Below are 22,112 nucleotides of genomic sequence, written 5' to 3' on the forward strand. Positions count from 1 at the left end.
ATATCAGTCCCCCAGCCCATTTCATAATAGCAAAGGCCCCCTGCCACCCTACCCTACCCTTTCCCTGAGGCTTCAGGTTAACAAGGTCCTTAGCACCCAAAAAGTCAGCACAAGAAAGATCCTTTCTTTCCAAGAGTCTCTAGAAAGGACTCCAGTGGGCTTTGCTTGGTCATATGCGTGTCCCTGGACCACAGCTGTATTCAGGAAGATGGGGTGCTTAGATGGACCAGCTTGGGTCGCACACTCACTATTACAGTGCAGAGAATGTGAGGGAAAGCCTCACCGGGTGAGAGAGGCATCAATTCCTAAAAGGAAAACATTTTTAGCAGACAACAAAACAAAACCCAAGAACCAAGTGTCTGCTACAGTAGAGGTGAGCAATAAAGCTGATTTCCAAGTTCCTGCTGCCAGGGAATGGTGACGTTGATCAAAGTGCAGAGATAAAAGCAGTTTGAGCGCATATGAAAAGTTCAGTTTTTAAAACGGCGAGTTTGAGGTGCATGTAGGATATGTGAATGAGTTGGTCAGTAATCTCTTGGAAAAAATGACCCAGAAGCATTAAAAAAAGGTGTTATTTCTAAAATATACATTTTTTTAACATAAAATGGATTCGTGTTAGGGTGCATCAAGGTAAGCAACAAGAAACCCACCACAATTCTAAAGTGAGGAAGTTCAATACTCTATTTTTTTATTTTAGAAATCTCCAGAGACTTACCAGCACCCCAAAAGCCGCACTTCCTCCAAACATCTCTGGACTCCCACTGCTTGACTTAGTTTTGGGGTCACCTCATCAGAGCCTACTTAGCCTACTTGGCCTACTGGCCCCAGAGGAGGCGGCCACGGACTACAATTCCCAGCGAGCCCCGCGAGGGGCGGGTTGTGGGCGGAGCGAGGGACGGCCGCGCGCGCCAGCTGCCAGGCGGGGATCGGGCGGCGCCGAGCTGAGGTAGCGAGGGACTAGCTCCCGGATGTGGAGAAGCTGGGGAGAAGGCGTGGGAGGAAGATGGACTCAGTGGAGAAGGGGGCCGCCACCTCCGTCTCCAACCCGCGGGGGCGGCCGTCCCGGGGCCGGCCGCCGAAGCTGCAGCGCAACTCTCGCGGCGGCCAGGGCCGTGGTGTGGAGAAGCCCCCGCACCTGGCAGCCCTAATTCTGGCCCGGGGAGGCAGCAAAGGCATCCCCCTGAAGAACATTAAGCACCTGGCGGGGGTCCCGCTCATTGGCTGGGTCCTGCGTGCGGCCCTGGACTCAGGGGCCTTCCAGAGGTGCGCATGTGCGAGAGTGGGCGGCGCGGCCTGGGCGGGGGTCGGGAGAGGGAGCCGGGCTGCTGGAGGGGCTGGGCCCCCGGGGCCACCGCTCCTGGAAGGGGCCCATGGCTCTTGCCAGGGACATGCAAGATCCGGGGTGCCTGGGGCCGGGCTGAGAGCCTAGGAGGAAGGGCTCTAGCTCTTTGCTTGTTCTGTAGCTGCCAATGGTCATAACCTGGGACAGTTCCTGTCCCCGCCCTTGAGAATCATCCGAAAAAGGGGAGATTACACCTCCCCAACTGTCCCCTCCTCCCGGTTGACCTTACGGGGAAAAGTAAAGGAGGCCACCCCCCTGCAACGTCTGTGATAGTATGTGAACTCCTTTGGACAGGGGCCATTGAGGCTCCCCTGTTGCTCAGCCTCTGATAACTGCTTGGTGCTGATCGATTAGGGAGGCATAAGGTTCATGAATGGAGTTGAGTGTCGGGGTGTCGGAGCTGAATTTCCAGCTCAGCTTGGAGATTTTTTCCTAACCTTTGAAAAAATACTCTAGCTATCTGCCTGTGAGTCAGCACAATCTAGAAAGCTCCCTACATTTATAAATACGTGAGATCCAGTGGGAAGGTATACAACTTTTTTTTTTATGATATATTAATACTTACAAATCATTTAATCATACCTTTGGAACCTTGCCTGCCCTAATGACAGTTTTAATTATGCATCATTTAGATACATTGCCAAATTGGTCAGGAGTTACAAGCTGATGTCATTCATAAAAGAAAGGAGATAAAATTCTGTGCCAAGAATGAATTTACACATATAGCTTCAACCTGATTACATTTGAATGTGTCGTTATCGTGGAAATTAATTTATGCTAACCTTTTGATGTTTTGGTTTTTAAAGAGATGACTATTTTTGAAGTCTTTTTTTTTTTTGAACCTATAATTGCGTACTCATGAATATATGGGTAAATGATTTTCATTTAACCAGTCTTGTTTAAAAAAGAGAGATGCCAAAAAAAGTGTAAATGTACCCATTTTCTTGATGTTTCAACCCAAAGGAAGTCCTGAGTGGAGCAAGGCAAATATGAGCCAGCACTGAGAAGATAACACTAGTGCAATAGGAAGTGTGCAAAGGAGAAATGGGGAAAGATCTGGGGATTTTGTTCAATTCAGTAGGTATTTATGGAACCCTAATTTCTGCTATAAATGTCCAAGGGAATACCAAGACGATTGGGATACAGTTTTTGTCTTTGTGTGGCTCACAGACTGTGGGATATTTTTACCTTCTTAGAAAGGGTATAAACTAAAAAGGACTGAGAGAAGTAGATGCATCCAGGCAGCAGTTACAAAGTAAAATAGCATTTTTTGAAATGAACTAGAGATCAAAATCATATTTACAGTAAATTGAGAACAAAACTATCAATACCATTTACAAGTCTTTAGGTTGTATATGTCAGGAAACCCCTTTCAAACTAGCTTAACAAGAGAGGGGAAGGCTTATTTCAGGTACAGTCAGATTCAAGGACAAAAAAATGATTCATTCATTCAGCACACTTACTGCCTACCTACTATGTAACAGGCACTGTTGTATGTACCAAACCAGGTGTAGCAGCTGTAGAGACAGCCCTTAGTCTCATAGAGTTTACTTTATAGTAAGCAAAGACATGCAGTATACAAGGACATTAATATGTGTTGTATCAGGTGATGATAAATGTTTTTAAAAAAAAGCAAAGCAGGCTAAGAGGATGGTACACTTTGTTGCCAGAATCCTCAGTTTCTTATTTATGGATAGACACTTTATGAAGAAAGCTTCAAGGTGGTTCTACTGAGAACTACTCAACTCTCAGGGTATGTAAAGACTTGCTTCAAACCTCTGCACCAAGAGACTTGACCAAGCCCTGTCATGGCTTCTAGCTGCTTAAGGCCATGTCCTTAGGATGATGTCAGGGTCCCTTAAAATGCCTACCTGAAGAGGCTCAAAGCTGCCAGAATTTCCTGATTGTTCCAGGAAAAACCTGGTGATAGGCCCCTGAACTCTTTAGACAGTTAGTTTAGAAAGCTTGCAATTATAAAAACTTTCTCTGCCCTTTGAGATGTAAATCTAACACACAAAACTGTTTCCTCAAGGGCCTGAGAGCCCCAGAATCATGTCTCAATGAAACGGGAGCTTTTAGAAAATAACTCTTATTTTCCTTCCTAGTCCCTCTGAGAAGATAAGGGGCTAAGTTCAGTGGACACCTTGCTTCAACTTGCTCAGTTGCCTTCTTTCATAAAGATAGAAGATTGTTTCTCTTACAGATAAGCACCAATTAGCAAATCCAGATGGCCTAGTCACATGGACTAAGCCCCCTGAGCACCCCTCAGTGCCTTTTCCTTAGCACACCTTAGCCTTTTCTCCAGCCTTTTGTTCTCTGGGACTGTGAATGCATTTCACTCTGGACTCTTTTTCCCTATTGCAGTAGTAACAGAATACAATCTGTCCTTAACACTTTAGTCGCTGACTTTGTGTATCTTTGATACCGGTCCTTATATTCTTCCCAGTTTAAATGTAGTCAGAAGGAGCACTCTCCTCAAAGCTTTAACAAGTTTCATTGTGCCTCATTGGATACCCTGCTTATTCTTAAACCAGTCACTATGGCAGGTAGAACACAGTGCTTGTATTGGTACAGTATAGTTGCATCTTCCACTCTTGGACCCAACAATGCAGCCCCCACTGATTGACATGACAGGTTCATCAAGAGGAAAACTGGAGTACAATTATCAAAAGTGAGGAGAAATAGATTCTGATGGTCAAAACCCAACAACCAACCATTACAGCAGGCATTGAGGATTTTTCTATGAAATGATTGGAAAATATGTGTATATATTGATCAGTGATTTTCCTGTTTCCACATTTTAGCATTTGTACTAGTATCAACTTTTTTTGTACCAATTAGTTTTTAGTTTTATTTAATACATCTAGGCTAGAGTATAAGCTCATTGACCATAGGGATAATGTTTAATACTTCTTGAAGCCACCTGTGGTATCTGTCTCTATATTAATAGTGGCGATTAGAAGAAATAAAATTGGCTGGGCATGGTGGCTCACACCTGTAATCCCAGTACTTTGGGAGGCCAAAGGCAGGCAGATCACATGAGGCCAGGAGTTTAAGACCAGCCTGGCCAACATGACACAACCCCATCTCTACCAAAAATACAAAAATTAGGTGTAGTGGCACAAACCTGTAATCCCAGCTACTCAGGAGTAGCTGGAGACTAAGGCAGGAGAATCACTTGAACCCGGGAGGCGGACATTGCAGTGAGCTGAGATTGGGCCACTGCACTCTAGCCTCTGCAGCAGAGCAAGACACTGTCTCAAAAAAAAAAATTAAAAAACTAGCAAAATGAATATATTTCTAACTTACAGTATCATGTGAATTTACACTGTTCAGTTTTTGTGGCTATGTGTTGTTTGTCATCGTTTTCAGGGATCTGGAAAGATTAGGTCAAAAGGTAATACAAGGGACCAGCACTTCTTCCTGCATGAAGCCTTTGCTGATCCCTCAGTGAAAAGTAATTGTGCCTTTGTTTTTCCATACATAGCAACATTGTTTGTACCTTATAATGCATGCCCTATGCAAGGAGATCAGATCATAGACCCTGGAGTCAACCTATGGATTTGAATTCTCGCATCACCATGTATTAATTGTGTAACCTTGGGTAAATCACTTAACCTCTCTGTGCCTCAGTCTCTTCATCTGCAAAATGTACTGAAGTGTCTACCTCACAGGCTTGTTGAGGGGATTATGTGAGATAATGTATGTGCAGCCCTTAGAATAGTACCTGACACATAGTATGTAGTCTATTATTGACATTTTCCCCTTGTTTAGAAGGTTTTTACTATCTTCCATGCTTATAAAATGAGAAACTCTCGCATTGCTTATAAAATGGGAACGTTGTAATGATCTTCAAAATTCTTTCTAGTGCTAACATTCTTTGAAGAGTTGATGGAAATACGTCTTTATTTTCTATTTCAGTTTCAGTGGTCAGCAGACCTTTTCTGTAAAGGGCCAGATAGTAAATATTTTAGGTTTTGCAAGCCAGATGGTCTCTGTTGCAGCTACTCATCTCTGCTGTTGTATGTTGTGAAAGTGGCCATGACAATACATAAATGAAAGTTTGTGGCTATATTCCAATAAAATATTACAGACACAGGCGGAGGAGTGGGCAGAATTTGGCCTGGGGAGACTCCTGACATACAAGGTGAAAAGCTTCTTGTGAGCAAGTACCCTCTTATTCATCTTGGTATGGTTTATATATTAGATTATTAAATGTGTTGTCTTGAATTCAGTTGACTTACTATGAAGTCGTAGAACTTTGGAGCACCCTTCCTGTCTCTTATCCTCTCCTTTCTTCCTTCAAAAAATATTTACCTTAGGAGAGAACTGAAGAAAATCGCAGCTGCCTGATTTGTGTTTTTCAAGGCTAGAAGATACCTTTGAGATTATTTTGTTCACAGCCACAATTTGACTTAATTGAAGCAGATTTCTCTGGCCTGCTCAGAATCAAAGCTAACCATACTTTTCAAGGTTATTAACTTTGCATACTAACTAGGCTAGTTAGCAGTTAAGAAAAATGCTGAGATAATTTTTTTCCTTTAGTACAGAGTTATTGCCAGAGTTCATTTTGTAAGAGCTTAATTTTCAACAGTGGTTCAGTGCTGTGTAAGTAAACCTCAGAAGAAATTGATTTGTAAGTGTTGCCTAACATACTTGTGAAAAATGAACATGCTTTAGTTTTATGCTTAGAGTGTAGATTTTTGATTAGTGAAAGGCCTATGCTGTTATTATCCCTAAAATGGCAGCTTATAATTTAAAATAGTTGTCACAAGCACCATGGTTGATATTCCTGTTGGTCCTGTTAGATGTTGTGTGACTTCATTTGAGGCTAAATCCATTGGCATTAGACTTTGACATTCACTCTGCTCGACTGGCCTGTTTGTTCACTTGTTCATTTTCTCTTTTGCTCATCCTCATCTTATGTCCCTAAACCAAAGGAAAATTATCTACTCACTTAGTCCCTTTCATAGGTGGTGATCATAGGATTTTAAGTGTACATATGGCATACTATTTTCATATTTTTTCATAGTAATTGCCTTACAAAATGCATACAAATTAGACATTTGGACTTTTGAAGGTCTGGAAGCAGAACTTCCGGCTACCTTCTGAAGACTGAATGTGAGGATTAAGTGAGACAGAGTAGTTGTTACTTTATTACCATTCCTATTTAAGTATTTTGAATAGATAACATTTATTAAATGTTTATTCTGTGGTAAATGGTTTATATTTAATCCTCTAAACAACTACATGAGGTACCCACTATTATTACTTACCTCCATTTTACTGAATATTGAGGCAGAGGGAGATTATGGATTTTTCCCATGGTCATATAACTAGCATGTGGTGGCGCGAGAATTGAACTTCTTCTTTCAGAACCCATTCTCTTAACCTCTTACTGTTTCATTCATTCAGCAGATCTATATTGAGCACCTGATAGGTAGCAGGCACTTCGAAAGTACTTTGTAAAAATTAAAGCATTGAAAAGAGCATAGTTACCTAATTGATCTCATTTCTCTTTTCCTGATGGTTTAAAGAGAATTACAGTGCTATATTGGCCTCAGTCTCTATTGATAGGCCAAGACTTTCTCAAGAAAATATACTGTATACATTATTATATCCCTAATGCACAGAATCATGCCTGGGACAGAATAGGCACTCAGTTTAAATAGTTCATAAATGAAGGAATGAAAGAAGGGAAGAAGGAAAAAAAGCGAACCTCCTCCAAAATTCTATTTTTGTTTTTTTTTTTTTACTTGCCTTTTAAACATTTCTTAAAGACTACTGAACCTTCTGGTATTGAATTTTCATTGCAGTAAAAATCAGGCTTCAGTAATTTATTTCAATTAATAACATAAATTAGATGTCAAATGACCATACTTTTTGCTTTCCCTGTTTATTTTTTACTGTATTCTAATTACATCTTATCATCCTCCCCTCACCTTCTCTATTTTAAAAATGCACTAGGTTTTTATTCGTACTTTACTTTGTTATATACCTTTGACTATGACATTTCCAGAGACAATTTTTTTTCCCATTATTTCAGATTTCAAGATGAAGGAAAGTGGGGGCTCCTATGTCCTGCCTTGCACGGAGTGACATGAGTAGATATCACGGGACTCCTGACCCCTAGCCAGTGGCTTATCTTGTTTGCTAGGCTTCCTTTGATTTTTTTTTCCTCATTGACTTTATTCCTTGATTTAAATCCTTCTATAAATATTAAAGGGAATAAATGAAATAAATAAATGAAATCCAGGGATGTTAGAAAATTTTCTTTAGTTTCTCAATTTTTTTTCACTCTTAGTAATTGAGCAGGAGTATCACTTGTGGTCAGGGGTTCAAGACCATCCTGGCCAACATGGCAAAACCCAATCTCTATTAAAAATACAAAAAATTAGTCAGGTGTGGTGGCATATGCCTGTAATCCCAGCTACTCAGGAGGCTGAGGCACGAGAATTGCTTGAACCCAGGAGGTGGAGGTTGCAGTGAGCAGATATTGTGCCACTGCACTCCAGCCTGAGTGACAGAGCAAGACTCTGTCAGAAAAACAAACAAAACATACAATTCATCTTTCCCTCAGTAGATATCGAAAGAGTGGGATAAAAGGAAATATATATGTGTGTGTGTGTGTGTGTGTGTCTGTGTGTATGTATATACATATATATACACACATTTTATATATATATACACACACACACACACACACACCCCACACACACACACACCCAAAGACTGTAAGTCATTAAGATATCTTTGAATAAATCACTATTAAAACATTGTGGGGTTTTTTTGTTTTTTTGTTTTTTGTCTTTTTTTTTTTTTTTGAGACAGGGTCTCACTGTGTCTCTCAGGCTGGAGTGCAGTGGCGTGATCTCGGCTCACTGCAACCTCTGCCTTACAGGTTCAAGTGATCCTCCTGCCTCAGTCTCCCTAGTAGCTGGGATTACAGGCATGCACCACCATGCCCAGCTAATTTTTCTATTTTTAGTAGAAAGGGGGTTTCACCGTGTTGGCCAGGCTGGTCTCGAACTCATGACCTCAGGTGATCTACCCGCCTCAGCCCCCAAAGTGCTGGGATTACAGGTGTGAGCCTCCAGGCCCGACCAAACATTGTGGCTAGAGTAGTGTTCACATATTCTGCTTCTATGGGAATTTGTGACTGTCCAGGAAACAAAACTTCAGTAGAAACTGGTATACCTCCCCAAAATAGCATTTTGCCTAATCATCATTTTATAAAGTCTAAATAGGCAACTGTGTAACTTGCGTTTGAGTATTAAGTTAAATTTTCTTGAGCCAATGAAGTCATGTTCTCCATGTTTCTTGTTGTCAATGGCTATAACCCAGCTGATTCTATATATATCCATTGTTTGTTTAAAAAAAGAGTTGTATTATCCGATTGTTTTTTGAGCCCAGACTTGGGCATTTATTCTATTCTAGGCTTGAAACTGTTTTACCGTTAGGGTTTGACTAAGCCAGGTCCTTTTTTTTTTTTTAGCAAGTATATTAAAATATTTTATGCAATATTTTGGACTTGGATAGAGAATAAGCAAGATTTTAAATTTTCTTTAGCTTTGACTTCTAGTGCTTTTTAAAAATCATTTAATTTACATTCAGGGGTATATGGTAGGTTTGTTACAGAGGTAAATTGCATGTTGCAGGGGTTTGGTGTACAGATTATTTTGTCATCCAGGTAATAAGCATAGTACCTGATAGGTAGGTTTTTGATCCTCACCCTCCTTCCACCCTCCACCTTCAAGTAGGCCCCAGTGTCTGTTGTTCCTTTCTTTTTATGAAGTATCTCTGGCCCGGGCAAGGTGGCTCATGCCTGTAATCCCAACACTTTGGGGAGCCCAAGGCAGGCAGATCACCCGAGGTCGGGAGTTCGAGACCAGCCTAACCAACATGGAGAAACCCCATCTCTACTAATAATACAAAAACTAGCTGGGTATGTAGTGCATGCCTGTAATCCCAGCTACTCGGGAGGTTGAGGCACAAGAATTGCTTGAACCCGGGAGGCAGTGGTGGTGGTGAGCCGAGATCGCGCCATTGCACTCCAGCCTGGGCAGCAAGAGCGAAACTCCATCTCAAAAAAAAAATAAAGAACATCTAGGACTGTCTTTTTTTTTATTAATATATTTATATACAAAATACTTTATAATTTCTTACATTTTATACTCCTTTGGATCTTTAACATTATCATCATTGTGCAAAAACGATTCTCACATTACATAAGCTGTATTTTATGGTTACAGAGCTCCATTTAATTGTTAATGATTTGTTTTGATTTGGCTGTTTCATTTGTTTTTTAATATCTGAACAGTGTATGGGTTTCGACAGACCATGATGAAATTGAGAATGTGGCCAAACAATTTGGTGCACAAGTTCATCGAAGAAGTTCTGAAGTTTCAAAAGACAGCTCTACCTCACTAGATGCCATCATAGAATTTCTTAATTATCATAATGGTATGAGTTTATTCAAACTTTTATGTACTTTGCTACTTCCTTTATCATCTCGTGAGACTTGTTTTAACATTTGAATTCCAAACCTTAATATTACTTGCTTGCAAGGAACTTTTTTTTTAATATCCTTTTCATTTCTCTTGTCTTTTTAAGAGGTTGACATTGTAGGAAATATTCAAGCTACTTCTCCATGTTTACATCCTACTGATCTTCAGAAAGTTGCAGAAATGATTCGAGAAGAAGGATATGATTCTGTTTTCTCTGTTGTGAGACGCCATCAGTTTCGATGGAGTGAAATTCAGAAAGGAGGTAATGTCTTATCAGTCTTTATTTTAGATCATTTTATTGAGAATCAACTTTCGTTGTATATAAATATTCTTTAGGCATGAGCAGAGCAAAAAGGGAGCTGTAAAAGAGAATGTTTGATTCATTACTTTAGTAGGTAATGACATTTATAATCAGTTCAAAATCTGTTATTGAGCCAACACAGCTAGACCAAATTATTTCTTTGCTTTATTCTTTACAGAGGGACATTCTAATCCTCTTATTTCTATTTGCCTTTTGAGTCAGACATGCCGTTTTTCTAGATCAAATACTTGTATGTTTGTTCTAGACATGTTTGATGAACTCCATACAAATTATATGGAAATAGAAAGCATCCACCCAAGTGTTCTGAAGGATCTCAAGAATGACATTTTGAAGTTCTACCCCAGATTTGTAACTCCATATATAAGAAGGGTTCCATAGGGTTTACTAGGCATTTCACCTGACATGTCCAGTGTGCTGTAAATCTGACTGTGATTTTCCATTCAGTGGTGTGCATTTGAGTTGTTTCTTAGGGATTCCATTTTCTGTTGAAATTCTCCATTTTTTAATTCATTTTACAAAGTCCTTTCTTCTAATTTAACATATTTTTGATAGCTGTTCAAAAGTCCTTGATTGCAAATTTCAACATCTAGTCACTTACGGTTCTGTACTATGACTACTTCTCTCTTGATTGTGAGTCACATATTTCTGCCTCTTCGTTTGGCTCATGTTTAATTGTATATCTGGCATAGACACTAGAGTACATATTTTCCTCCAGAGGGGGTATACCCTTTCTTCTATCAGGCAGGTAGGATAAGGGGCTGGTCACTTTGATCCAATTAGGAGTTGGGCTGGGTTGAAACTTTAATTTCATCTCACCTCTTAGTATAGGTGTCTTATCAGGAGATATATCTTGTATGTGTTGCCAACACTCACACCCATCCCCTACTCTTGCTAACAAGACTCTAAGGGATCTGCAGACCACAATTCTATAATGATCTCTCCCTGCTTTCCAGCCCATTCCCAGCTTCCCATACAGTACACTCAGCCTAAGTCTTGTAGGGGGAAGCGTTAGGTGGGAAGAACTAGCTGTATGTTTGTAGTTCCTACAGATGACAATCTGTGACTCAAGTCCACAAGGCCATTAAAACCCTATGTAGTTTTTGCCTACCTCAGCAGAGTCCCTCTGATTATGCAAAGCTTGATCTCTCTTGCACCTTCTCCTCATACTCAGCAGATATGCCCAGGAAGAAAGCAGCCACTGATACTAGGAAAGACTTGTCCCTCTCTTTCCTTTTCTTCAAAGTGAATTATCTAGTTGGTTTATTACCTATCTCCACCCTAGATTGTACACTCATGAGAGTAAAGAGAGTTCTGGTCCCTACTCTGTAGCCATTGTCTATAGAGCTATGTTATGTCTAGCTATTTGATTTGTATTTGCTAAGGTTTTTTCCTGGGTTATTTCAAACACTGGGGTGGAATTGAACAGGGGATGGTTTAGTTAAACAAGTAAGTAGAGGTTATTCCTAGAAGGCTTTATACATACAGAAATGAAAGGAAAAAGTGAAGAAAGATTCTGGAGAATAACTAGCTATTACAGACACAAACACAGATTTGAGGAAAAGTCAGGGAAAAGGCAAAGAAATCTCTATTTGGCAATACCAAAGGCTTCACTGATTACATTATGTTCTATTCATTAATGTTGGCATTACTGAGCCTTTATTATCATGTATACTCATAAACATAATTTATTATTATGTTTAGTATGTTTTTAACTAATGACAGGAATATATAATATGTTACATAAACATTTTCATCAATATCAAATCTTCAATGATTTAATGGAGAAATATTTAATTTTCAGTAATAATTCTAGAAAAACCAGTTCTCAACCTTATCAGATAAATAACATATTTCTATATATGCAAACAATGAGAAATAGATTAAAGGGCTCAAATTTTGAATATAGGTATTTTAAAACTACTTTAAAGCTACTTTAAGGTGTGAGAAAAAAGTACTTTATCAGACCAGGCGCAGTGGCTCACATCTATAATCCCAGCACTTTGGGAGGCCGAGGAGGGCAGATCACAAGGTCAGGAGTTTGAGATCAGCCTGGCCAATATGGTGAAACCTTGTCTCTACTGAAAATACAAAATTAACCAGTCATGGTGGCCTGCACCTGCAGTCCCAGTTACTCGGAAGGCTGAGGCAGGAGAATCGCTTGAACCTGAGAGACAGAGGTTGCAGTGAGCCGAGATCGTGCCACTGCATTCCAGCCTGGGTGACACTGAGTGAGACTCTGTCTGAAAAAAAAAAAAAGTTATTTACCTAGATAGAGAAATGCCCTGCATTCTGAGTTCATTTTTATTAACTTTTTTAAAGTTACTAAATTAACACTTTCTTCAGAGCAACATGGACTTATTCTAACTTTTTGCTTTTAGTTCGTGAAGTGACTGAACCTCTGAATTTAAATCCAGCTAAACGGCCTCGTCGACAAGACTGGGATGGAGAATTATATGAAAATGGCTCATTTTATTTTGCTAAAAGACATTTGATAGAGATGGGTTACTTACAGGTTTGTACCTTCATTCTGCATAAACCTTTTAAGCTCTTTTGTGTGCATACTTTGAGTTCTAGGGAAGAAGTATGGTACAATTTCTCTATGGTAAAGAAAAGTATCAATCTATAGAGGAAAGGTAATAGCTGACAAGATTTGTCATCTGAGGCATTTATCCTGCAGGTTTACCCCAAAGTGATCGTTGGAATCCATTCAGTAAATATGCAAGGAATTTTGCTATAGTTATAAAAAATGAATCAAGTACTGCATGTCTACACATGTCCTGGTACTTGTATTATTTTATTCAAAACTATGTAATCCATGTTTGTGTTGTAGTTATGTTGTGGCTGTAGGGTTGAATAACTTCTATTACTTTAAAAAGACAAACAATGTCACAGAGGTGAAAAGAGTAACAGCCTGACCTTCAGGAAACCCAGCTTCTAATTCTAACTCTTTTATTATATAACCTTGAATATGTATCATTTTATCTGTCCTGACTCTCATTTCTCTCGTTTTCAAATAAGGGATTTAATGTCTCTCATTTTAGAGCCTGCAACATGGTTGCATTACGTATTTCTTAACTTGTTAATTTTAGTTATTATTTATTACTTACTATGTACTGTGGAGTATGTGAAACACTTTGCATATGTCATCTTATGTAATCTACATAGCAGCTGAATGAAGTGGACATTTCTACCAGTTTTACAGAGGAGGAAAACTGCATCTCTGGAAAATGAAGTAATTGATTCAAGGCAAAAACAGCTAGTAAATGGTACTGTCAGGATTTATATTCAGGTTCTTATTTTACTCAAGAAATAGCATTTTTAAAAAGAGAGAGAGAAACCTCTCCACTGTGTAATAAAAATTCCAATGTGACTCTTTTTCTGAGCAAAAGAGAAAAACATTTTTACAGATCATCTGGTCAGTGTATAGGCAAACTATAGACTGGCTGTTTAGTTAAATTTAGGTGTTCAGAAAAATTAGATTTGACATACATAGATACTAACATTTTTAAGCTCTTTTCTAAGGAGGACCATGGTGTAACCCATTCCTAAAATGTGGAGAAAAATGTTTCTCATTAAAACAAATTTATGAAGAGACTAACAATTTAGGGAAAAAAAATGAAATTGTCCAGTAATTGATCTGGTCATTCAAATAATTACTGTCAGAAGAAAGGCCCCTTCTCTTGCCCCCTTGCCCTAGAATCAAGAGACTGCCCTTGCCTTTGTCCACATATATCTTGGATGACTATTAGCCATTTTCATCTGTAGCTCAGGGATCTAAGAAAACTGGACAGATGCTACAGTTATTTTTCCTCCCCTGTGTTGCCTGTTAGTTGCAAATTAGAACAGAAATTCCAAAAACCTTTATACTGCTTTTGGATGATGACAGGAGAGACTTCCTTAAAAAAGAGGATAGAACTAAGGGATTTCCACAAAATCCCTGTGGGAGGTAGCATTTCTGCTTTTTCAATATTAAAATAGAAATTAATTTTTTTAAAAAAATAGACAACTTGAACTAGATAGAATTTGAAAAATGTTAAGGTTATTTGTTCTGTGTGAGCTTTCTCCTCAAAAAAAATAAATCAAGCTGGGCGTGGTGGCTCAAGGGTGTCATCTCAGCACTTTGAGAGGCCAGCTTGAGGCCAGGTTTCCAAGACCAGCCTTGGCAACATAGAGAGATCTTATATCTACAAAAAACTTTTTAAAAATTTAGCCAGGAATGGTGTTGTATGCCTGTAGTACCAACTCCTTAGGAGGCTGAAGTTGGAGAATTACTTGAGCCCAAGATTTCAAGGTTATAATGAGCTGTGATTGCGCCATTGCACTCCAGCCTGGGTGGCAGAGTGAAACCCCTGTCTCTAAAAAATAAAAAGTAAAAATAAATTAAAAAATCATTTTTATGTGACTGATTTTACTCAGTTACTCATTTTTCTCAGTACTGCAGAAATGAATTCATTGTTCTGTATTAAAGTTTTGTTATATGTGAATGAATATTAAAAACCATATTCATGACATTTGTTCTATCTTTAGGGTGGAAAAATGGCATACTACGAAATGCGAGCTGAGCATAGTGTGGATATAGATGTGGATATTGATTGGCCTATTGCAGAGCAAAGAGTATTAAGGTAAAAACAAACAAATCTGTATAGCCTTTCTACTAAGTCCTAATAATTATACTTCTTGATACTGATTTCTGAAACCTCAAACATCTTAGGATCTTTGTAATTACTTTGTTCATGTGAGGAAGATGTATGTAAAATATGTGTTTACATGGCTTATTCAGTAAACTGAGAAACACATTATCTGGTTAGACCATACAATTTTTAGTTATTGCACTATAAGTTGAAATGTATATGTGAAGTAAATTTGAAGAGTAATGTTTGAATAATTGAATGGAGGGTGACATTTAATTCATTGGTTTAGCCAGATGAGAGGGAGTGATTAGTATTGCACTTGTACTCAAAGGTCTATTTTGGTTTCTTTTAGATATGGCTATTTTGGCAAAGAGAAGCTTAAGGAAATAAAACTTTTGGTTTGCAATATTGATGGATGTCTCACCAATGGCCACATTTATGTATCAGGAGACCAAAAAGAAATAATATCTTATGATGTAAAAGATGCTATTGGGATAAGTTTATTAAAGAAAAGTGGTATTGAGGTATGTGCTCCCTGAATATAGCAGTATTTTATAATATTTTGATTCAGGGTGGAAGAACATGCAAGGAATTAAGAGATTTAAATTTTTAGTATTAACTATTAAAATACCTGAAATTTGACCTTCATATGCCTAGAAAATTATTATACTATTTATTTTTACTCTTCTTTTAGAAGAGTAGAATTAGGAATTTGTTAAGCAGCAAATAGTATTTCTTGTTTATTCAGTAACTATAAACATAATACTTTTAAACGGGAGCTATCTAGTATTTCCCATAGGATCTTGCAACAAAAGAGATTCCCTAGATAATACATATGCCATTTTAAAAAAAGAAAGTATCTTGTGGATTTTTAAAATCTAGCTTATTCTTATGAATGACATTTTTGATTCAAAATAATGTTTAAGTATATTTTTTCAATGAAGGCTAAGATAATTTAATTCACTAAAAATCCTAAATATGTGTTGCTAAGCAGCACAAGAGAGGTTATAGACTTTCCTCTGGATAAACTGAACTATAGGAGAATCTTAGATTAGTATCAGACAATATATGTTGTATTTTTTTACCTGTAGATAGAATCCTTTCTATTGTAGAAAATAAAATATTGTGTCTCACCTTTATTGGGCTATTAGAAATAAAATAAGCTTGAATTTTATTTTAAAATGAGAATCAGTTTTCTTACTTAGGCCTTCAGGAGATTAAAAGATGACTCATTTGTGATTTGGATTATCTACAAGGTTAATTATGAAAGATTTCTGTTTTCTTCACTTTTTAATTTTTCCCTTCTTCCTCCGATCCTTTTTTCTAAGGTGAGGCTAATCTCAGAAAGGTCCTGTTCAAAGCAGACGCTCTCTTCTTTAAAACTGGATTGCAAAATGGAAGTCAGTGTATCAGACAAGCTAGCAGTTGTAGATGAATGGAGAAAAGAAATGGGCCTGTGCTGGAAAGAAGTGGCATATCTTGGTTGGTATCTTTTTATTCATCCATAGTAAAATGGACCAGGATTTATTTACTTATTTTAAAAGAAACAGGTAAATCAGAAGGCACATCCCCCAAATGGGCATGATTGTAGGGAAATAGGAACTCTCTTACACTGCTAAGCAAAGTGTTAAACGGGACAGTCTTTCTGGAGGTTAGTTTAATAATATATATCAAATGTAGAATGATTACTAGCACAAGCTGTGAAGTCAGACCGCACTACTGATTAGCCAGTTGTGATAAGATTAATGTTGTTTCCTCATCTGTAAACTGGAGATACCAAGAGTACCTATTACCATAAGGCTCTGGTAGGAATTAATAAAATAATCTGAGTAAAGCACTTAGCAGAATTTCTAGTACATAGGAATTACACTGAATATTTTTGGCTGTTAATTGAATGTACATACTTTTTCCTCCAAATTCCAATTCCAGCAAAGAAATAAGACAAATGGGCCTAATAGTGAAAAGAACCCACTTAAATGTCCTGTGAAAAATAGAATGAATGTCCCTAAAAAGGCATACTGTGTAACCATTACAGACAGTGCTGTGATCTGTATTTATTTGCATGATCAGATACAGCAATAAGTTTTTCACTTTAATATTAAGCAAATGCACGTACAGTTAGCTATGATGATATGCGGCATGGAAATGGTTGTGGGAACTTTAAGCTTCCTGCTTACATAGCTTACAGTCTGATGATGTCAACATTTTAAAATTGATAATGATAAGTTATTAAGATGCATAACAACTACAAATCATGTATGAAAGAAATATTTACAAGGGTAATATGAGCCTCAAAATAAGAAGCACAGGAATACTTTGGGAGCATATGATCTGGGGACTTCAGGAATAACCCTTAAACCACACAGGAGGATTCAATGCACATAAATACTGCAGAAGGTTTGTTAAAGACAGATCCAATTTTTATTAGAAGAAAACAATTTTAATGGAATACATAAGAAAGTCTAGCTAAAGTTAGTATCTTTGGGATATTAAGCAAGCTTCTATACTCAGTTTTCTACTTAGAATATAAACACAAACCAAATTTTATAAAGCCATTAGAAAGAAAAACAGGCCAGGGACGGTGGCTCATGCCTGTAATCCCAGCACTTTGGGAGGCCAAGGCAGGTGGATAACAAGGTTAGGAATTCGAGACCAGTCTGGCCAACATGGTGAAACCCCATCTCTACTAAAAATACAAAAAATTAGCCAGGCATGGTGGTGCGTGCCTGTAATCCCAGCTAGTCAGGAGGCTGAGGCAGGAGAATTGCTTGAACCTGGGAGGCAGAGGTTGCAGTGAGCCAAAATCATGCCACTGCACTCCAGCCTGGGCAACAGAGCGAGACTCCATCCCAAAAAACAAAAAGAAAAGCAAAGATAATATAAAATGTTTAACATAGTGCCTACAGATGGTAATAAGTGTATCATTTATATAGGTAAAACTCTAGAATTATATGTGTCAAAATGTAGTGATTATCTACAAATAGTGATAATTAGGATGATTTTGATTTTTTTTGCTTTTTTTTTTTTAATTTTTTTACCATGAATATGTATTACTTATATGACATTTTAAAAAAAGAAACACTTTAAAAGGAGAGTAAAAAAATAGAGAATAGCATTTAAATTTTTATTTTAACAGAGCAGGCCAGGCATGATGGCTCAGGTCTGCAATCCCACAACTTTGGGAGGGTGAAGCAGGCAGATCCCTGGAGCTCAGGAGTTTAAGACCAGCCTTAGTGAGAAACTTAGTGAGTCCCCATGTCTACTAAAGAAAAAAAAAAACCACTCAGCAATGTTTAGGTGACATAAACATCTAAAAATATATTTCTTAAAAAAAAAATCAATACTTTTATAAGTAAAATTTAGTAAGTAGAGTTTAAAGACTGGATTATGCAAATATTAACTTTAATTTGTATTATCTTTTAGTGAAAACAATTCAAATTTCAAGACATTTAGTAATAAAAGAGAAAATTTCAGTAGATAAGCATAGAACAAATTTAAAAGAAACTTTTCAACCAAGATTTTATTGTTGTATGTGGTCTAAAGTATAGCAATAGTTTAATCAGAATGGTGAATTGAAGATACTGGGAGCTTCTAAAATGCATCCTATCCCAAAAAAGGGGTTAATGGAGAGGGAGAAAAAGGATATAATTTTGTCAGTTGATTTAGTATTTATTTTTATTCTTTAAAAATGGTAATTTTTCAGCAAATATTAATAAGTGGCATATCAATCAGAACTATTAGAGATTTAAAGAGATTTAAGATATATATAAACAAAAGACCATATGTGAACTTTAGTTCACTCCTGATTCAAATAAGTTAACTATAAAAGGACAATTTTGAGACAGCCGGAGAGATCTCAACATATACTAGGTTACTAGAGGATATTAAGGAACTATTATTAATTTTATGAGTTTCATGATATTCCGTCAGATTAAAAAATTATATCTATTAGAGATAAATACTGAAGAGTTTTTGGCTAAAATATGATGTCTGGGAATTCCTGCCTCTCCCTCTCCCCCAAAAAACTAGGGGGCAGTGGCCAGAAAACAATATTACTAAGTGATTTTAAATTCTGATAATTTTTCAGTATAAAATTGAGGTTCTTGCATATGTTTCAAATTTTGCTTAATAAAAATTTAAATAACTTAGAATTCATATATAAAATTTCTTATATTTGTAATATGCATGGCAGGTAGGAATTATGCTCCATTCTTCTCTAGCTGATAAGAGTTGATTTTTTATTGCTTAGGGAAAACCCTTGACCTCAATTATACTGTAAAATATTTTTGTTCCATCTAATCTTTAGCATTCTTATATGCAGTGCCCTTAGCTCTTACTGAAGTTGCCAGAGTTACCTGTTGGTTGTTGTCTGCATTAATTTTAGCTAGAATATTCTTTGTCTCTTTAAATGTTTGCTCAGTATTTATTTTATTTGATAGGCAATGAAGTGTCTGATGAAGAGTGCTTGAAGAGAGTGGGCCTAAGTAGCGCTCCTGCTGATGCCTGTTCCACTGCCCAGAAGGCTGTTGGATACATTTGCAAATGTAATGGTGGCCGTGGTGCCATCCGAGAATTTGCAGAGCACATTTTCCTACTAATGGAAAAGGTTAATAATTCATGCCAAAAATAGAAATTAGTGTAATATTGAGAAAAAAAATGATACCGCCTTCTTCAGCCAGTTTGCTTTTATTTTTGATTAAGTAAAATTCCATGTTGTAATGTTTCGGAGAGTGTGATTTTGTTTGTGATATATATATTGTGCTCTACTTTTCTCTTTATGCAAGATAATTATTTAGAGACTGATTATAGTCTTTCTCAGATTTTTAGTAAATGCAAGTGAGAAACATCATCAAAATTCACTTTGTATTGTACCCTGTAAAACTGCGTGTTTGTGTGCTTTCAGAGATGTTGGGATTTTATTTATCTGGGAACAATGTGTATGGTAATACATGCCCTCCTATTAATAAAATTACATTTCACAAACTTGATGAAAACTGCCTTGTTGCTATAGAAGAAATCTACCAAGCATTTTCTTTGTTTCCTTTAAACATTAATCAATCTTGGTGAGAAACAAGTCACTCAGTGCCGGGGTAGAGCATCTGATTGTACTTCACATACGTATATGTAACAGCATATACATTTGTCCCTCGGTCTACATGGGGATTGGTTCCAGGACCACCCACATACACCAAAATCTGTGCATACTCAGTTATCACAGTCAGCACTGTTGAACCCACATATACAAAAAGTGGGCCCTCCATATACTGCAGGGTTCACATCCTGAGAATACTGTATTTTTGATCTGCATGAGGTTAAAAAACTTGATGTAAAAGTGGACCATACAATTCAAACCCATGTTGTTCAAGAACCAACAGTATATACAAATAGAAATATCCAAATAAATTTATATGTTATGAAGGTATGTATTGATTGAGAGGAAGCAAATTATTTGCAGTTACCCCTGAGATAATGGTAATCTTGTATACAGGCATATCTTGGAGATATTACAGGTTTGGTTCCAGACTATTGCAATAAAGCGAGTCATAGGATTTTTTTGGATGCCAGGTGCATAAAATGTTATGTTTAAAGTATACTGTAGTCTATTAAGTGTGCAATAGCATTATGGACAGATAAACAATGTATATACCTTAATTTAAAAATACTTTTTATTGCTAAAAAATGCTGACAATCATCTGAGCCTACAGTGAGTCAATCTTTTTGTTGTTGAAGTATCTTGCCTTGAATAATGGTGGTTGCTGAAGGTTGACATGGCTATGGCAATTCCTTACAATAAGACAACAATGAAGTTTACCACATCAATTGATTCATGACAGATTTCTCTGTAGTGTGTGATGCTGTTTGATAGCATTTTACTCACAACTGAACATCTTTCAAAATTGAAGTCAGTCCTCTCAATCCACTGGTTTATCAACTACATTTATGTAATTTTCTATCATTGATTGTCACTTGGTGTTCACAGCATCTTTACGAAGAGTAGATTCTATCTCATGAAACCACATTTTTGCTCATCTATAAGAAGCAACTTCTCATCCATTCAAATTTATCATGAGATTGCAGCAATTCAGTCACATATTTAGGCTCCACATCTAACTTTATTCTCTTACTATTTATACCATATCTACAGTTACTTCCTCCATTGAAATCTAGAGCCCCTCAAAGTCATCCATGAGGGTTCGAATCAACTTCCAAACTCCCATTAATGTTGATATTTTGACCTTCTATGAATCGTGAATGTTCTTAATAGCATCTAGAATAGTGAATACTTTTCAGAAAGTTTTCAATTTACCCATTTCCGTCAGAGCAATCACTATGGCAGCAATACTCCTAGAACTGTATTTTTTAAATAATAAGACTTGAAATTACGCATTGATTCATGGTTTCAGAATGGATGTTATATTAGCAGGGATGAAAACAACATGAATCTCCTAGGACATCTCCATCAGAAGACGTGGGTGACCAGGTGCATTGTCCATGAGCAGTAACGTTTTGAAGGAATTTTTTTTCTGACCAGTAGGTTTCTACAGTTGGCTTAAAATATTCAGTAAGCCATGTTATAAACAGATGTGCTATCAGCCAGACTTTTTTGTTGCATTTATAGATCACAGACAGAGTAGATTTAGCATTATTCTTAAGGGTCCTAGGATTTTTAGAATGGCAAATGAGCATCAGCTTCAATGTAAAGTCATGGTTGCTTTAGCCTTCTAACATAAGAATCAGACTGTCATTTGAAGATTTGAAGCCAGACACTTCTTTCTAACTCTGAAAATCCTAGATGGCATCTTCCAGTAGAAGGCTGTTTGGTTAATACTGAAAATCTATTGTTGAGTGTAGCCACATTCATCAATCAACTTAGCTAGATCTTCTGGATAACCTGCTGTAGCTTCGAAAACAGCACATGCTGCTTCACCTTGCACTTTTATGTTATGAAGGTGGCTTCATTCCTTAAACCTCATTAACCAACGTCTGCTAGCTACCTGCTTTTCTCCTGCAGCTTCCCCATCTTTCCCAGCCTTAACAGAACTGAAGAGAGTTCGGCCTTGCTCTGGATTAGGCTTTGGCTTAAGGTAGTGTTGTGGCCTGTTTGATCTTCTTTCCAGACCACTCGAACTTTCTCCATCTCAGCAAAAAGGCTGCTTCGCTTTCTGATTATTTGTGTGTTCACTTAAGTAGCACTTTGAGTTTCCTTCTATAACTTTTTTTGTTGTTGTATTTACAACTTTGCTAACCATTTTGCACAAGAGGCCTAGCTTTCAGCCTATTTAGGCTTTTAACATGACTTCCTCACTAAG

General features: G+C 37.4%; 1 protein-coding gene across 1 annotated transcript; it reads left to right on the forward strand.

Moving 5' to 3' along the window:
* The first annotated feature begins 917 nt into the window (after window positions 1–917).
* CMAS (cytidine monophosphate N-acetylneuraminic acid synthetase) lies at window positions 918–19,796 on the forward strand. Its single transcript, XM_012457129.3, has 8 exons — window positions 918–1,263; window positions 9,663–9,805; window positions 9,956–10,111; window positions 12,550–12,683; window positions 14,699–14,793; window positions 15,155–15,326; window positions 16,131–16,284; window positions 19,242–19,796. Exons 1-8 carry the CDS (start codon window positions 1,004–1,006, stop codon window positions 19,430–19,432), a joined length of 1,305 nt encoding a protein of 434 aa, XP_012312552.1. The 5' UTR covers window positions 918–1,003; the 3' UTR covers window positions 19,433–19,796.
* Window positions 19,797–22,112: the final 2,316 nt, after the last annotated feature.

The sequence above is a fragment of the Aotus nancymaae genome, unplaced genomic scaffold (assembly GCF_030222135.1).
Source record: "Aotus nancymaae isolate 86718 unplaced genomic scaffold, 86718_ANA_hifiasm-v0.15.2.pri h1tg000016l, whole genome shotgun sequence".
Lineage (NCBI taxonomy): Eukaryota > Metazoa > Chordata > Mammalia > Primates > Aotidae > Aotus > Aotus nancymaae.

Coding starts and splice junctions, on each gene's coding strand:
- CMAS (XM_012457129.3), top strand. CDS start 1,004: ATGGACTCAGTGGAGAAGGGGGCCGCCACCTCCGTCTCCAACCCGCGG. Junction 1,264..9,662: donor GACTCAGGGGCCTTCCAGAG/GTGCGCATGTGC, acceptor ATATCTGAACAG/TGTATGGGTTTCGACAGACC. Junction 16,285..19,241: donor GAAAGAAGTGGCATATCTTG/GTTGGTATCTTT, acceptor TTTATTTGATAG/GCAATGAAGTGTCTGATGAA.